Source organism: Curcuma longa, chromosome 20 (genome assembly GCF_044706935.1).
Source record: "Curcuma longa cultivar G26 ecotype Majalengka, Jawa Barat chromosome 20, ITB_CL_G26_1.1, whole genome shotgun sequence".
Classification (NCBI taxonomy): Eukaryota; Viridiplantae; Streptophyta; class Magnoliopsida; order Zingiberales; family Zingiberaceae; genus Curcuma; species Curcuma longa.
The window spans coordinates 10,934,267-10,950,393 of record NC_133880.1 but is presented as its reverse complement, the minus strand read 5'-3'; the positions used below and the strand labels follow the sequence as shown (position 1 = coordinate 10,950,393).

General features: G+C 34.0%; 1 protein-coding gene across 1 annotated transcript in view; it reads left to right on the top strand.

The window, feature by feature from the left end:
* The window catches only part of LOC141813480 (uncharacterized), a 46,317-nt gene extending 31,218 nt beyond the window's left edge, over nt 1-15,099 (top strand). Inside the window, exons 4-13 of the mRNA XM_074701448.1 lie at nt 5,683-5,797; nt 5,980-6,059; nt 7,912-7,996; nt 8,103-8,183; nt 10,649-10,743; nt 11,037-11,087; nt 11,293-11,373; nt 12,010-12,082; nt 12,261-12,338; nt 14,751-15,099. Coding sequence (XP_074557549.1) covers nt 5,683-5,797; nt 5,980-6,059; nt 7,912-7,996; nt 8,103-8,183; nt 10,649-10,743; nt 11,037-11,087; nt 11,293-11,373; nt 12,010-12,082; nt 12,261-12,338; nt 14,751-14,780 — 769 coding nt within the window. The 3' untranslated portion in view covers nt 14,781-15,099. The remainder of the gene's footprint in view (nt 1-5,682; nt 5,798-5,979; nt 6,060-7,911; nt 7,997-8,102; nt 8,184-10,648; nt 10,744-11,036; nt 11,088-11,292; nt 11,374-12,009; nt 12,083-12,260; nt 12,339-14,750) is intronic.
* The last annotated feature ends 1,028 nt before the right edge of the window (nt 15,100-16,127 follow it).

The window sequence follows — 16,127 nt, the reverse complement described above, 5'->3', positions numbered from 1 at the left end:
GTCTTTGTTGGCACTTTATCATCACCAGAAGAATCAGCCTCCACACCAACATGTTGCTCGGTATCACCTTCTTCAGCCATATGTGGGGCTTCCTCTTCGACCTCTTTATTTTTTCCTTTCAATAATTTAATCTCATCCTCGAGTCTTTTAATGTGATCTAACAATTTTGAATCACCCACTCGAGGATCAACCTGGAAATAGATTTGTTAATTAAGCATGCTAATTACTTCAATAATAAACTCTTACTAAATATATTATTTTGGATTAAAAATTGTTACCTGACCAAACCTCTGAATATCATCAACAAGGACTTTTTCGTCCTCGAATGGTATGATTGATATGATCTAAAAGTAAAAACAAATCAATTGTTAGTTCAATAACACATTTAAACCAAATTATACAATTATCATTTAAAAATTGCACCAACCAACCTTGTTTGGCCTAACAGATGAAATGATGGCCTCGACACCTTTTGGATTAATGGGAATTTTGCTCTCTCCCCACTTGAATAATCGGGGAAAGCAATGCAAAACACGGGGCTGACCAAGCATAGGGACTCTTTCATAAACCCAACCCTATACAAATACAAAGATTAGCATTTACTCGCTCAACAAATAACATATATATGCTGAAAATAATACCATGAGTCCAACTATGCAACCTCCCATGTAGGTTTTCTCTTTTTTGCCCACTTTGTTGTGGCCAAGATGGTCTTCCATTTCAGCCACCAAAAATCTAAATGCTGCATCTCCCCAACCATACCCAAAAAAAGTCTCCAAATTGTCCAGGTATGGGAAGATAAAGCTAGGGGTACCAAAATTGCTAATAGGAAATATAACACAATTAAAAAGTAACAAAATAAAAAACCTAAAAAAATCATCTACTTCTACTTCATTTTCTGCCAATGCAAATAAGTTCTCTATGATGTCATTTCTCTTGAGACCTTTCATCCCCTTGAAATGTCGCTCACCAAAGTTGGAAGCCAATTTCAACTCTAGGTTTACCGGTTGCCCAACGCTAGGTAAACCTATCACTAGTGAGAACTCCCTAGAGGTGAATGACACCATTATATTGCTTCCAAAACAGAAGCTGCATGTCTCTACTTCAAACCTTTTCAGCATTGCATAAACTCGAGACGTGCTTATAGAAAGCTTCTGCATATTCAACCAAGGTGCAAGAGGACTGTCCTTAATCTTCTGTAAATGTAGGTCACCCAGTTTCGGAACCAATTCTTCCATGACGGACATAAATTTTGATGGTGAACACCTTGTATAACCATCTTTTCCGCTTGTTCCAACATCTCCTTCAGTAGCACCGGTCTGTTTTTTACTCTTCGTCATTTCTAAATCACAAAACACCACAATTAGCAACGAATTCAATAATGAGTTTCATAGAATAACTGAATACTAAACCGTAAAACCTAACAAATTAAGCTACGTCATTTCTAAATCACAAAACACCACAATTAGAAACGAATTCAATAATGAGTTTCATAGAATAACTGAATACTAAACCCTAAAACCTAACAAATTAAGCTACGTCATTTCTAAATCACAAAACACCACATTTAACAACGAATTCAATAATGAGTTTCATAGAATAACTGAATACTAAACCCTAAAACCTTAACCTTAACTCGCGCGTGTGGGTTTAGGGTAAGAGCACAGGGCAGTGTCTGGCGATGGATTTCTTCGTCTGGCTGCGGCGACGAAGGCGAGCAGGAGCTGAGACTAGGGCGGCGGCAACGTTTTCCCCCCGCGACGAAGGCGCCGAAGAGCACAGGCGGCGAAGAGCAGGGGCGAAGAGCACAGGCGGCGAATCGCACAGGGGCGACGAGCACAGGGGCGAAGAGCACAGGGCGACGAGCACAGGAGCTTGGGTAGGTTGGTGCGAGGATTCTGGCCGCGCGATTTTGGGAGAGCGGGATTTTGAATCGAAGCCACGGGCAGAAAGCTTCGCTGCCACGTCAGCAGGAGCGGACGAGGAGCGGATGAAGCGGAGCGCAGGATAGAATTTCTGTATATATATATATAATTAATAGAATAGTTTATTAGGGTTAAATTAAGTCTATTTAAATTGTCTTATTATAGTTAGGAGTTGATTGAAATTATTAATTTAAATTTTATTTAATTAAAAGCTAACTTGCCCTTTCCTATTCTGAGGGCTCATGCAACGTGTTCACCTTGGCCGTGGGGCTTATGCGACGTGTTCGCCTTGGTAGTGGAGCTTATGCGACGCATCCGCCTTAGCCATGGGGCTCGCATGACGAGACCGTGGGGTTCACATGGTGTGGTCGTGGGGCTCACGTGATGCCTCTGTTGCGGCCTCGGGGCTCACGCGATACCTTTGCGGTGGTCACGGGGCCTCGAGACCTTGGGTGTGCTAGTGCTGGTTTAGGTTGTTGGGCGGAACGAAATATTTCGTCTGTATTAGGTAGTTCGGCACAAGATTTTAAACTATGAAATTATGTGTCATTTAAAATATGGTGGCACATTTTTTTCATTAAATTTTGTTCATTTCATGCCAATATATGATAAGTTTAGTTTCTATCACACAATTATGATCCTGGACACTACCAAAATTCTCTTTGGTGACTATGATTTTGTTGTTAGCAAATTGTGTTTGGTGAATGAAAGTCAACATAGTAATTTTCGATGCAATCTAACTAATTTAGAAATTTATTAAACTTTGTTTCCTTATCAAAACTAAGGTTGTCATGCTTGCACCTATATCAATCATAATTTTCAAGAACATAATTTAAGTTTTATTTTAGCTTGAGTTGATTAGAGTTAACTTCAATCACTGAGGTGACTCAAGTTGACTGCAATCGACTAAAAACAAGATACTTTTTGTTTTAATTGAGCGACTGAAATGCCTTAGATTGACTAAAATAGTTTCTGTTGGATGGATGAGTTCACTATCGAAGTCAATTGAGTTGATTGGAAGAGGTTAAGTGACTAAATGGATATGAGTCAAACCCTGGGTGAGTCAACTAGAGATAATATCAATTGACATATAAGCTTTCAATTTTATTTAGTTAAGTTGACTAAAAAGGGTTATCAATGAATTTGAGTCTACTAAATAGGTGTGTTGACTAGAAGAGTAGTTGGTAGATAAGACTTTTGCGATTGATGTTTAGGTCAACTTGAGGACATTTGAATTGATTGAATTCAAACAAAATAACTATGTGAAGCATATCCAAGCTCAACTTGAATGCTATCAATAGAGCAACAAAGGGAACCCCAACAACAACATAGTAATATATCAGAATAATCATTTCCACTCTCTCTTGTATTTTCTAAGTGCTCTCGTGAAAACCTTAAAAACTTAAGATCTTATAATTCTTAGGCTTCTTTTTCTTGATTTTTTGTACTTATTTGGTTTTATATTTGCAAAAGAAAGTCTAGAGATAATATTAATTGACATATAAGGCTTCAATTTTATTTAGTTAAGTTGACTAAAAAGGGTTATCAATGAATTTAAGTCTACTAAATAGGTGTTAGTTGACTAGAAGAGTAGTTGTTGGTAGATGAGACTTTTGCGATTGATGTTAGGTCAACTTGAGGACATTTGAATTAATTGGTTCAAACAAAATAACTATGTGAAGCATATCCAAGCTCAATTTGACTGCTATCAATAGAGCAACAAAGGGAGCCAACAACAACATAATAATATCTCAGAATAATCATTTCCACTCTCTCTTGTATTTCCTAAGTGCTCTCGTGAAAACCTTAAAAACTTAAGATCTTATAATTCGTAGGCTTCTTTTTCTTCATTGTTTGTACTTATTTGGTTTATATTTGCAAAAGTTTTCTATACAAGTTATTCCACTTCCTCAAGGAGAATTAATTTTTAGTGGGATTTTGAGGAGCGATTCACTTAATGAGTCAGTAGTCCTTGAAGTCGGAAAAGGGTGTTCAAATTACGCTAAATATTGAGTTAGCATAGTTTGCTGTTTGCTATTGTGTTTATATCTTTTATTTTCGTTGTATATTTCTTTATAATCACTAATCTTATTTGAGCCTTGTATTTTGCAAGAGTAGTCGACACTTTTTATAAAGGTTTTGACTATTCACCTCCTCTAGTCGTATCACTGATTCTAAATTTTGAGATACATTCTAGCCTCTATCTTTACATGTTGTCTTTGTCACAAGAGAAGTTCACAAAGCATTTCCACTTTTGGATAGAGATGGTCATTCTTGATTTATTGGAAGGCCCACGGCTAACAAGGAAGAGTACAAAATATTTTATTTCACAAGAATCAAAATAAAAAAGAATCTACATTGGTTGCCCACTCTTTTGAAAGGATGCCTAAGAAAAGATAAAACAAAAAGTCATTGGAAGTGAGGCTTAAGAAACAAAGATCGAAGATGACAACTCGCCTAGAGTCAAATTCTCTTTGATCAGGGTGAATAACATAGTTAGAATTTCAATTCCTATTTAAATTATTAAGTTTTTTTAGTTTGATTTTTTTTATTCTTTGTTATAAGAATATTAGAGATTATTTAGATATATTAGAAAAAGTTTGTTATAGTTATTTTGGGATAGCCAAGGCACATTATCACAATATCCAGTTTCATTGTAGTTTATGAAAGGTTAGGATCTCTTGTATTGAATCATCTTTCAATTTAATAAAGTTTTCCCTTTATTGAGTAGAGAATTCTTCAAGTTTTATGGTGTGATTTTTGATGCTGCATCATGCTTTTATATAACAATTTATTCTTCATTTGGAAGTATATTAATAATATGAAGGATTTTTCTTAAGCATATTATCAGTAGAAACTTAACATTGTCTTAATGACTATATATCAATGAGATGTGCCTTTAGTATTGAATTAATAATGCAATCATTAATTATAGTATATATTATTGATTTAATAGTGAGAATTATTTCTATGAATAAGTATTCATAATTATGAACTTATAACTTAATGTTGGATAATAGTTAATCATCCTTAGATTTTTAATTCATTTTCATATCTCGTAATTTAAATGATTTTAATATTAATTTTCATTTAAAAATTTTTTACTTTAATTCCAACCTCACTGAGCCTCTACCACTTCAATACAATTGGTACTTAGATTTTTTCCATCCACCGTTACTTTTTCATATACCAATTACGCTAACTATTGATGGATTTACATACATCTTTTCTCTGGATTCTGCAGCAATTATTTGTTGCTGGTGTGCTCAACCTCATTCTCAAGTTCATGACTTCAGCCAAGTTCTATCCATATATTTTGGCTGATCAGATGATCCTATGCCCACTCACAATTTTGATAAACCAGTTAAAAAATATGCAAAGAAATTCTCTCTGATTTTATTGCTGTTTCAGATACCAATTCACAAACTATAGAGGAAATCACAAATGGATCTTGCTGAGATTCTGCATCAATTGTTTGTTGCCTGTGCACTCGATTTCAATCTCAAGCCCTGGATATTGGCCAAGTTCTATCTGTATGTTTTGATTGATTGGATGATCCTATGGCCTACTCTGATTTTGATAAACCAGTTAAAAAAGCATGCAAAGAATGTTTTCCTCTGATTTTATTGCTTGCCCTCCTTTTTATTAAAATCAACTTTTCATTTTCATGCATCAAATTCTGTCTCTGATTTGATCACGAGACTGTGTTGTCGTTTATACATTATCCTAATAATGTTTGATCATCACTTGTGGTTAGGCTTTCTTTTGCCTTGTCAGCGGGAAAGATAAAGGACAAAGCAAGGGTGCTAGCTATGGACTTACGAGGACATGGAAAATCAGTTACCGATGATGATCTAAACTTATCTATTGAAGTATGCACTTTACAATTCGGTACTTCTTTGTTAGCACAGCTCACAACATTTTTGTATGAGTTGGTTATATCTTAACAGCTCTGATATTGTCTTTCTAGGATTCTATTTTTGACCAGTTTTCAGTTCGCTTGTACCAATGATGTATTGTTTTAAAGTAGAAAGTGACAAATTCAAACTTGCAGACTTTATGCAATGATGTATTGGCTGTTCTGAAGACATTGTATGGAGACTCTCCCCCAGCAGTTATACTTGTTGGCCACAGGTTCTCTCATTAAAACATAGCGAAATACTGAAATCTTTATGGCCATATCATTGAATGCAGTTGCTTTTTGTACTCCATCTGCATTTAAATCAACCATATCATGTAGTCACTTCTCAATTAGTTATCTAGTTAAATATCCCATCTTTAGTATATAAAATTAATCAGTCAGTGATGATCAAGTTGCCTTTTGACAATAATAGCTATTGCCATTTGTCCTGCATAATTTTATGAGCCTGACGTATATTGCATACAATATAAATTACAACAACCTATACAGTGTTTCCCATGTGACTAGCAGGGTTTTGATCATGTGCTACCATTTAAGTTAGTGGGAATGTAAAGGTTTGTAACATAATCTTGGTAACAGTCTCATATAAGCATTTACTTGCCGGGCTCCACTCTAGAATTATTTTCTTTCCGTACAATTTATCATATAATTCTTAGTCCCTCTCTTTCATTGCTCTTGCATTATCTATTTAGTTCTGCATGAATTTATCTACCAAGATAAACTTCTTCTCAGAATAAACAGGTTAAACTAATTCACAATGGAAAAAGACATCTTTCTAGTATTATTTAAATTCAGTCATTTTCATATTTCTTCACGGTTCAAATAATGACTTATCACACTCACAGTTGATACTTTTATTTGATGAGAAAAACATCTATGCTGTTTTTTGTTCTGGAAAATTTAAAATTAAAAATATAATTAGCGTGAATAAAAGACAACTCTTGATATGGACATAAATCTTACTTAATGGGTTTATTGAAGAGGCATTTGCTCTCTATGAAAGAAGGGAAAATCCATTGCCATGATGCATCATGGGAGAGTCCTAATCAAGAACAGAGACCTCTCTAGTTTTTGACTATTCTTCAATATTTTCAAGTTTATCATGTTGATCAACATTGAGAGCATCTATGACATTCCTCCACACTGACATGCCAGTAGCACTAGTGGTTACACTGATTGTATCCCTGGGGTAAAGATTAGAATCAAACCCGTATTAAAGTGATGAATCTTTACCTTAGGGCTGTGAGCAATGGTTTGCCTCAGGGTTCTTTCTCTCTAACATTTTTATTTATATGAAATAAATTTGTGATCATTTATTGTATCTTCTAATTGGAATAAGCTAACTACAAATGTATATTTAGTTATTTAATAGAATTGATAATTATGTCATAAGGTTCAAACAATAACAGCATTGTATTGCTCTTCTGACATTCAATGCAACTTTAAAGTACATGGAAAGAAAAGGTCTCCTTTCATAGGCACCAAGTCTATGCATTGCTGTTACCCTAGACATGGCTGCATCAATTTTTTTATATTTATTTTATTTGCAAATAATTCTGATCCTATTTCTTTAATCCAGAAAGAATAATTCATTCCTAGAATGGCAAAAAGAAACAAGATATTGGGATCTTTTTCCATCAAGATATTCTCCCGGAATTGGTTAGGGCTTCATAAGACCAAAAGTAGCTTTGACATATACTTAATGGCATTATCTTTGAGCTAAGCATCTCTATCCATACACGCTTATATACTGTTTCAAAATCAAATGAAGCATTATTGCAGCATCATCTCATGCCAGCTTTCTTACTATAAGATTAAATCAGCTGACCTAATGAACGTTACCAAAGTCAAAAGGAATCACTGTGAAATACTTGAGCATTCTGAAAATTGCTACTGATTGCCTTTGTTATGTACCCACAAACCCAGTGAATCCATAATTGGTACGCTTAATATCCTTTTATATTTAAAAAAAGTGCAACATTGTTTCAATCATTTTAACATCTAATTTAGCTTATAGTTCACTAGAGAGCCTACAAGTAATATCTCTTCTGTGTACTTGTATAGCATGGGAGGTTCGGTGGCTGTGCACGTAGCTGCACAGAAAGTTCTGCCTAATCTATGCGGTCTTGTTGTCATCGACGTTGTTGAGGTGTGCTTCAGACTTTCATCTATACGATCCGCTTTTTCATATAATATTCTCCACAAGAGTTGCATGTTTCTGTAATCTAATTTCTATCATTTTCATCTTGAAATAGGGAACAGCCATGGCATCTTTGGTCCATATGCAAAAAATCCTCTCGAGCAGAATGCAATACTTCCCATCAGTAGAAAAAGCAGTATGTAGTATCAAATTGAGCTCTTTACCACTGTTGTTTGATTTTATTTCCAAGATCAATTATCAATAAAATCTATGCATTAATGAACATTTTCACAGTTCACATGCTAAAATGGGTAAATGTCTGAAAATTATTCTCTTGATTTTACAAACTATTATTAATAAGAGCGTAACAAGTTGAGTCTGTCAGTCCTTTTCAAATCTAACTAAATCTTTTTTGAGCCAAAGTTTTTGACTGAAACCCCAGATTTGATTTGACTTGGTGAGAGATGACCTGACCCTGTCAGGTTTAATTCTCATGTTTTTATTGATCGAAAAGGCCTGTCTTGTGTTGGTTCTTGTCTTATATTATCTTTTTGTTGATTTTTGAAATCCCACATTTTAATCAAAGTTGTGTTGAGTCTAGTTGCATCTATTTTTTATTTTTCCATTTGGGTTTGTTTTTTCAAATTTTGTATATTTGTAGAAATTGCATCAGTTAGTATCTTATTTAATAGCCAGCAAACTTGAACACTTCCCTTATTTCTGGAAAAACAAGCATCCTGGACTTGTCATGCTAGATTGCTGGACATGAATTATGAAATCAGTTGGAAAACTAGATGATCCATGTAGTAAAAATATTAGCCTTATCTCCTACATGATCACTGTTTCTCTTGAGGGAAGGAAAGATGTTCTGAAACTTTATTTGTTAAAAAAATAAAAAAAATTAATAAAATATATTTGAAAAGAAGAAATAGTTTAAAACATTTTAAGGTCAGATTTGGTTCCATTATATTGCATGCGAAATTGAGTTTTACACTCAGATTTAACAGAATTATTATAGAGGAAAAATGGGGGAATAGTTTCCTAATCTTTTCCTTCTTTCCCTTTTTTTTCTACCAAAGTAAATGGAGGATAAGTATTGCTGTGAAAATTTTCTATCATCTTATGTCCTTCTAGCGTTCCTTCCCTCATAGGAAACATGCCCTTAAACTTGCAATGTTGTGATGCTACTTCAGTCACATGCTTTATTTACTTGTTCTCTAATATACCAATACAAAACATATGGTATTGCCACGTGTCAAATAGCTACATGGAGTTCACATTCTCGCATGTTACTTTGTTTCAAATAGATTTGCCTCATGACCCATGAGTTTGATCGTTGGTTAATTATGGAATAGACTCTGGACCACACCAGCTGGCACAATCGAAATTTTCTATTCCTCTCCTACACTGAGATGTGCAACAGTGTTGGCACCGACTCATGATCCATTCCTCATGTTGGCAACATGTCCTCATGATTTTGGACCATGATTCCTCTCACCAGGAGAATTGCTATGCAAAATCACTGTTGACATTACAATCTCCTTGTGATTTTATGCAAGTTGCCTTAATGTCCTTCATTTCTCAATCCTAATTATGGTACACACAATAACTACTTTCTTCATTTGCTGTCTCACCTCATGTGGTGGTTGGAGGTCCCTCATCTCTTCACCTCATGCAGTGATTGAGGATCCCTCATTGTCTCACCTTAGGCGATGACTGAGGATCCCTCTTTGGTTCAATAGCTAGAACTAGCACATACCTCTATCACCACTCACCATGGCTTGTCTCAGGCAGCTTGCACCATGATCTCCTCACATTCTGACAAAAACCTTCATGTAAGTTCCTCATCTTTTTTTGTTCTTTGCTTATTTTTTCTTGTCCTCATTGAGGCAACCAACACTACTGCTGGCATGGCTGAAACAACACAGAAACTATCTTGTTTCTGCCAGGATTGAAACTCCGCTGTGGAAGGAGATTTAGACCTTGGTTAACATTTGCCTAGATCTTAAAATAATGATATGAAACTGAATTTGCAACAAATCAAAATTCGACTAGATCACCAATTTATGGGTATTCAAGCATGTGAGATGGATTAAACCAAGGTTTGAAGTATTCTGGGAAAAAGAGGAAGCATTTGCCTTACGTGAAGAAGCTTGCTGCTTATAGTTTCATGGATCATAGAAAAACTTAGAAAGAAGCCTATCTCATTTTGTTTCACTTGTCGTTTGGCCAACAAAATGATGGTCATCATGCAACACTTTTTTAAATTGTATATTCAACGATATGAAAATTCATAGTCAAGTAATGAAAGATATAGATTTGAAGAAGCAACAATACTAAGAATGATATTTATTTAACTTATGCAGAATTGACTTAGTTTTTGCAATTGTATAGACCAAGTTCATCTTCATTCCAATTTTTTTTTGTCGACAGGCTATTGCACCTCCATTACAGCAGGAATATGTTTTATTTATCTTTTGATTTTTTTCTGTTGGAAAGGCCCATAACTGACATAATTTAAAGGTTTACTTTGTCTTACTTGACAGAAATGAAATTGTTTTTGAGATCAATGAAATTAAATGTAGTTTCATATTTGATTTTCTGCATCATTTCCGATTGATATTTGACTTGTCTTTGGTTCACTGTATCAAAATTTTGTAGATTGAATGGAGTGTTAAAGGAGGCCCATTGAGAAATGTTGAATCTGCCCGTGTATCTATTCCATCAACACTTGTGTATGACAATTCAAAGAAATGGTGAATATAGATACCACTATAATTATATTACAGATCCATTGTCTTTAGCAATTTCTTATATATATATATATATATATATATATATATATATATATATATATATATGGATTTGACATAAAATGTCAAATCTTCACTTAACATTTATTCCATCACACATGTATGACAATTCAAAAAAATGGTAAATAAATGTAACACTAACTATATTATAAGTCCATTGTCGCCAGCAATTTTCTCAATTCATGTTTTTTGAATTTGACATATTTCTAGTCCTGTAATGTAAAGATGTTTTGCAGTTATGCATACCGAACTTCGCTTGAGAAAACAGAGAAATTTTGGAAAGGCTGGTAGGTCCATGAAGTTTTTTCTTTTTCCATATTATATTCAGAATTTTCTGAACATTTATACAAATTTTGGTACATCTTTTAAGAAATTATTGGAAAACCTTACATATGGTAGATAAGTTCAAATATTCTACAATTTATATCTTGAATTGTTCTGGTGCTAATTTTGTCTGCCACGATGATTCATTTTACATTAGAACTATTCCAGGTATGAGGGCCTCTCAGAAATGTTCTTATCATGTCCAGTACCAAAGTTGTTGCTGTTGGCTGGAACAGACAGATTAGACAGGTCTCAAGCATACATTCTTTTGCTAAAAATGTAGTGTAACTGTTGTAGATACAGGTTTCGGCAACTATATTGAGCAGAATCTACATATTTGTCCCTTATTACAGTGATATATTTGCTAAATTGTTGCCAGTTTCTTCCATGGATTCAACCTTTTCAGAATATACTGGAATACGGTTTGAAGCCATTGAAGTCCACTGCAACAAACACTTAGCATTTTAGTAGTTAATTTTACATAACTAACTAGGATTTAAATTTGATCAATTTAACAGAGGTCCAAAGTTTATTGATGTTAGACCATCTTTAATCTTTTAATGGACTGTAGTAAACCTTTTCATTTTGCCGTATCTTTGTTGGTCATCATGGTGTATATGTTTTGTGCAACTGTGACACATTATTTCATCAATTATTCCAATGAACTGATATTCTTGCTAAATTTAAGGACTTAAAAATGTCACAATATTATTTCTCAAGCATGCAGAATTAACATTTCTATTATTCCACCCTGCTGCTTATATACTTGTTTGGAAGTTTTCCTAAATTCGATGTGTTCTGCCTTTGTAGAATTTTTTAAGACCGAGGTACAATTATGAATTTGAGACACAATTATGACTTTGAGAATTGTCTTTAATGCAACAGGTCTCTTACTATTGGGCAAATGCAAGGCAAGTTTCAAATGGTTGTCGTGCGACACACTGGACATGCGATACAGGTTGTGAGATCTCCAACTCAATCTCTCAATATATGCATGAATTGCACATATGTGGAATTTATTGTTATCTGCTAATGCTTTGACATGTTTGGAGGCTTCTCATTGGTTATATTTCTGCTCGTCATTTTTGAATTATTAATTTCATTAAAATTGTCTTACAATATTGGTATAATTGCAGGAAGATGTACCAGATGAATTTGCTTCACTTATAATTAATTTTATATCTCGTAACCGAGTTGGGCCCCATGGCGTTGAGGTTAGTAGTCGTGACATCACATCAAATTAAATATGTTTTGTAAGGACTTTGGTAACTGTCTTGTTTATCATTGAGTGAAATTTAGGTTGTCTGTCACAGCACAAAGGTAAAGACAGTAAAAGACATTGAACTAACACAGTAGTTTTCACATCTGAACTATGCATAAAAAATGGTTATTGTATCATTAGTTGCCACTCCAATTTCCAAAATTGTATGAGTTGGTACAATGCAAGACCTACTCCAGTAAATTAGGGTAATAAGAAATGAAATGAAGGTTCAAGTATGTGAGGCTGATGAGAAATAAAAGACCTTGGTTTGTGCTTTGTTTTTGTTTTTGGGTTTTAACAATTGCTTTTGTTATAGGTTAATGATTTGCTTTTTTGAATATGGTTGTTTCTTGAATTGAGTTATTTTGTACTTCAACCATGCTTTATACCATGTTGAGCGAAACGGTTGAAATATATCATTCCGGTAAATTATCAAAATTTGATTTCATTCACAGACAATATCTCTTTCCTTTTCTTCATATCCTTCCTCCAACCTCCAATTCATCATCGATACTGTGTATCGAAATGCCGACATGATACCAAAAAAGTATTCGAATATGGTTGTTTCTTGAATTGAGTTATTTTGTACTTCAACCAAGGATTAAAATACCGAGCCGAACCGCCCGATACGGCCGAAATTTACCGTTCCGCCCTGGGATCTGCACCGGCACTCGACCGGCACAGCACGCGCCGCGTTCGCGCCATCTCGACAGAAGGAATCGATTCGATTCCTTCCGTCGATCATGCGAGACAGAAGGAAGCGAGGCGGCGAGGCAGCGACGCGACGGCAGAGGCTCAGAGGCGGCAGAGGCTCGGCGAGGCGGCGATCAGAGATCGCGAATCGGCGAAAGCCGAATCGCGATTTCCGCCGAATCGCGATCGCGAGGAAAAGTTTGATTTTTTTAAAAAAAATCAATATAACGGTTTTAATTAAAACCGTTATATTGAAATAAAATTTATTATAATAACTGTTATATTAATTATATCAGTGTTATATTAAATTCTTATAAAACATATTATTTAATATATATAATTTTTAATTAATAATTAATTATATAATAAATGCTAATTATATATATTATATAGAATAATAATTAATTAAATAAACTGTTAATTAATTAATATAATTATAATATATAAATTTATTTTATTAAAAAAATAAAAATATTTAAAAAATAATTTAATTCATGTGTTATAAATTTTTAATGAATTATTTAATCTGTTAAAAAATTTAATTAATTATATATTATTATTTAAATAATTTAATTAATGATATATTAAAAAATTTATTTATCAAATCAATATTAAGATATATTTATTTATTTTTATTTAACAATATTAAGATGGTTAATAATTGAGAACTCATATCTAATTAATATACAATTTATTTTTAAATTATATACAATAAATATATTTATCTAATAATTATCATATATATAAATAAAAAAATACCGAAACTGTATCGGCACGGTACGATACGGTACCGAAACAGTATCGTTCCGGTCTGAGACCGAAACCTCGGCACGGGTTGAGATTTTAAACCTTGACTTCAACTATGCTTTAAAATCTCATACCATGTTGAGCGAAACGGTTGAAATATACTATTCCGGTAAATTATCAAAATTTGATTTCATTCACAGACGATATCTCCTTCCTCTTGTTCATATCCTTCCTCCAACCTCCAATTCATCATTGACACTGTGTATCGAAATGCCGACATGATGCCAAAAAAAGTATCGTTTCAGTCAAAGCCTAGGACACTAACAAAATTTGAGATTTTGAACCTTAGCTTTCAACATTTCTTTTATAAATTGGAAGCTTTGTCTGGGCTGTGTTTACTTGAGTGGGGAGCGTCAAGCTTTTGGAGGAGCTGGAAGAGGAGTGTTTGAATTTTTTACTTGATTGATTAAGGGATGGATGAAAACTGTATAAAAATCTGACTTGCTCCTTTCTCCTCAATCATTCTGCCCAAAATTGGGTGGACAAGAAGTGACATTGTGAAAAAACAAATGATTTGGCCACTTCTTTTCCATGAAATGGTTGCCTTTTCCTGTCCATGCAGTCATCGTATGCCAAGTAGCACTGCAAATTCTTTCTCTTTTCACTGTGCTGTTCTCTTCCTCACCTCCTTTCCTATGCATATATTCTTAAGTAAACACAGCCCTATAGTCAAAAAGCATTTCCTGTTTCTTCAATGTGCCTATAAGGTAGAAAGTTGTATGTGCTCTCAGTGCACTCTGAAGTTTGATAATTGGAGTTATTGTCGCAACTTTAATTACAATTTTATGCAACTAATATCTGCCATCTAGCCTTTTCTGTCTTATTTCTTGATGTTTCAGTATTTGTTGCATTTGCTATTATGCAGATTCCAGGACTATTCAAACGAACACCGTAGAAGGAACTGTTGAAAAGAGGTTGGAAAACAAAACTAAGGGTTCTCAACTAACAGAAAGCAATGCAAGCTTTTTTTTTAATATGTTGCATCTTTCTGTGTTTTCCTACTTCATTTATTTATTTATAGTAAAACTCTAGTGCGTGAGTTACATAATAACTCAAATATGTGAATCTCTGGGCTTTGATCATGCTTTCTTGTACACTTGTTTTATTAGGCTTTCTACACAACGTTTGTTGCAAATAGAATAAGCCTGAAGTAATTCTCGTGGTTCATGGAATGAATTTGAATATAGTAATTTTTATGAAAAGGAATAGGAATATATGAATGCGTTTCTTTGTTTGGAATATGTGATTTATTCTAATGCCTATATTTGATTCATAGAATGTTCCATGAAATAAATAAGTGTGTTGACTATATATGTTCATAAGTAATATTTCATTCAGTCTATACCCAATCTGTTTGGGTCTGTCGATCTACTTAGTTTGCTTGGCTTGAGTGCTTTGCTTTGCTGGCATACCCAGTAGTTTAGTTACTTGACTCTCACAGGGGCTTGGTTTGCCTCAATTCTCTTGACCCTCTTGGTTCACTTGTCAAGTATGGTCCTCTCAACTGGTTTTATTTGCTTGACCACTTCTGCTATTCTGGCTCAGTTTGTTTTGCTCATTTGATCCTCCATGGTTTCCTCAATTTATCTGGTCAGTGTAAACATGTCGTCAATCTGCATGGTGATATAGTCAAAACTCGTCATTCAGTCAACTCGTCATTTTGTCTCTCTTGCTCACTCTCTCTTTGATGCATCTAACTGCTAGGATTTTTTTAAAAATATTATTTGAAAAATAAAATATAGTTGTCTTGGAGTAGGTGTTTCTAGGAGTGATGTAAAAATAATTGCAAAAAATAAAAAAAATGATGATGGGACAATAATTTCATTAATATTAATGTTGTACATACATATTTTTTGTTTTTAATAATTATTTTGTGCGTCAAGCGCACCAGCGAGTAGCCAACATAAGTCCACTGCCGATGCCCGACCACAGCAAACTGATCAATTTGTCTAATCTTTTGGATGCCAAACAATCACTTCCTCAATAAAAAAAATTAAGGATATTACCTCTTTGTGATTAAAAATTAAGTGTCAAATATCTAGCGCTATAAACATAGTGGAAATATAAAAAGAATAATAACAGATAATAACAATCGATGATATGCCAATTTTATACGATTTAGAATTTTTGGATCTCACTATATTTTCTACTTTAATAGGTGCGGAAATTCTTTGCAATTCTTGTAAGATAATGAGCGCAAGAAAAGTCTTCAGCAAGTATGAAGTTTGAAGTAGAAACCTTA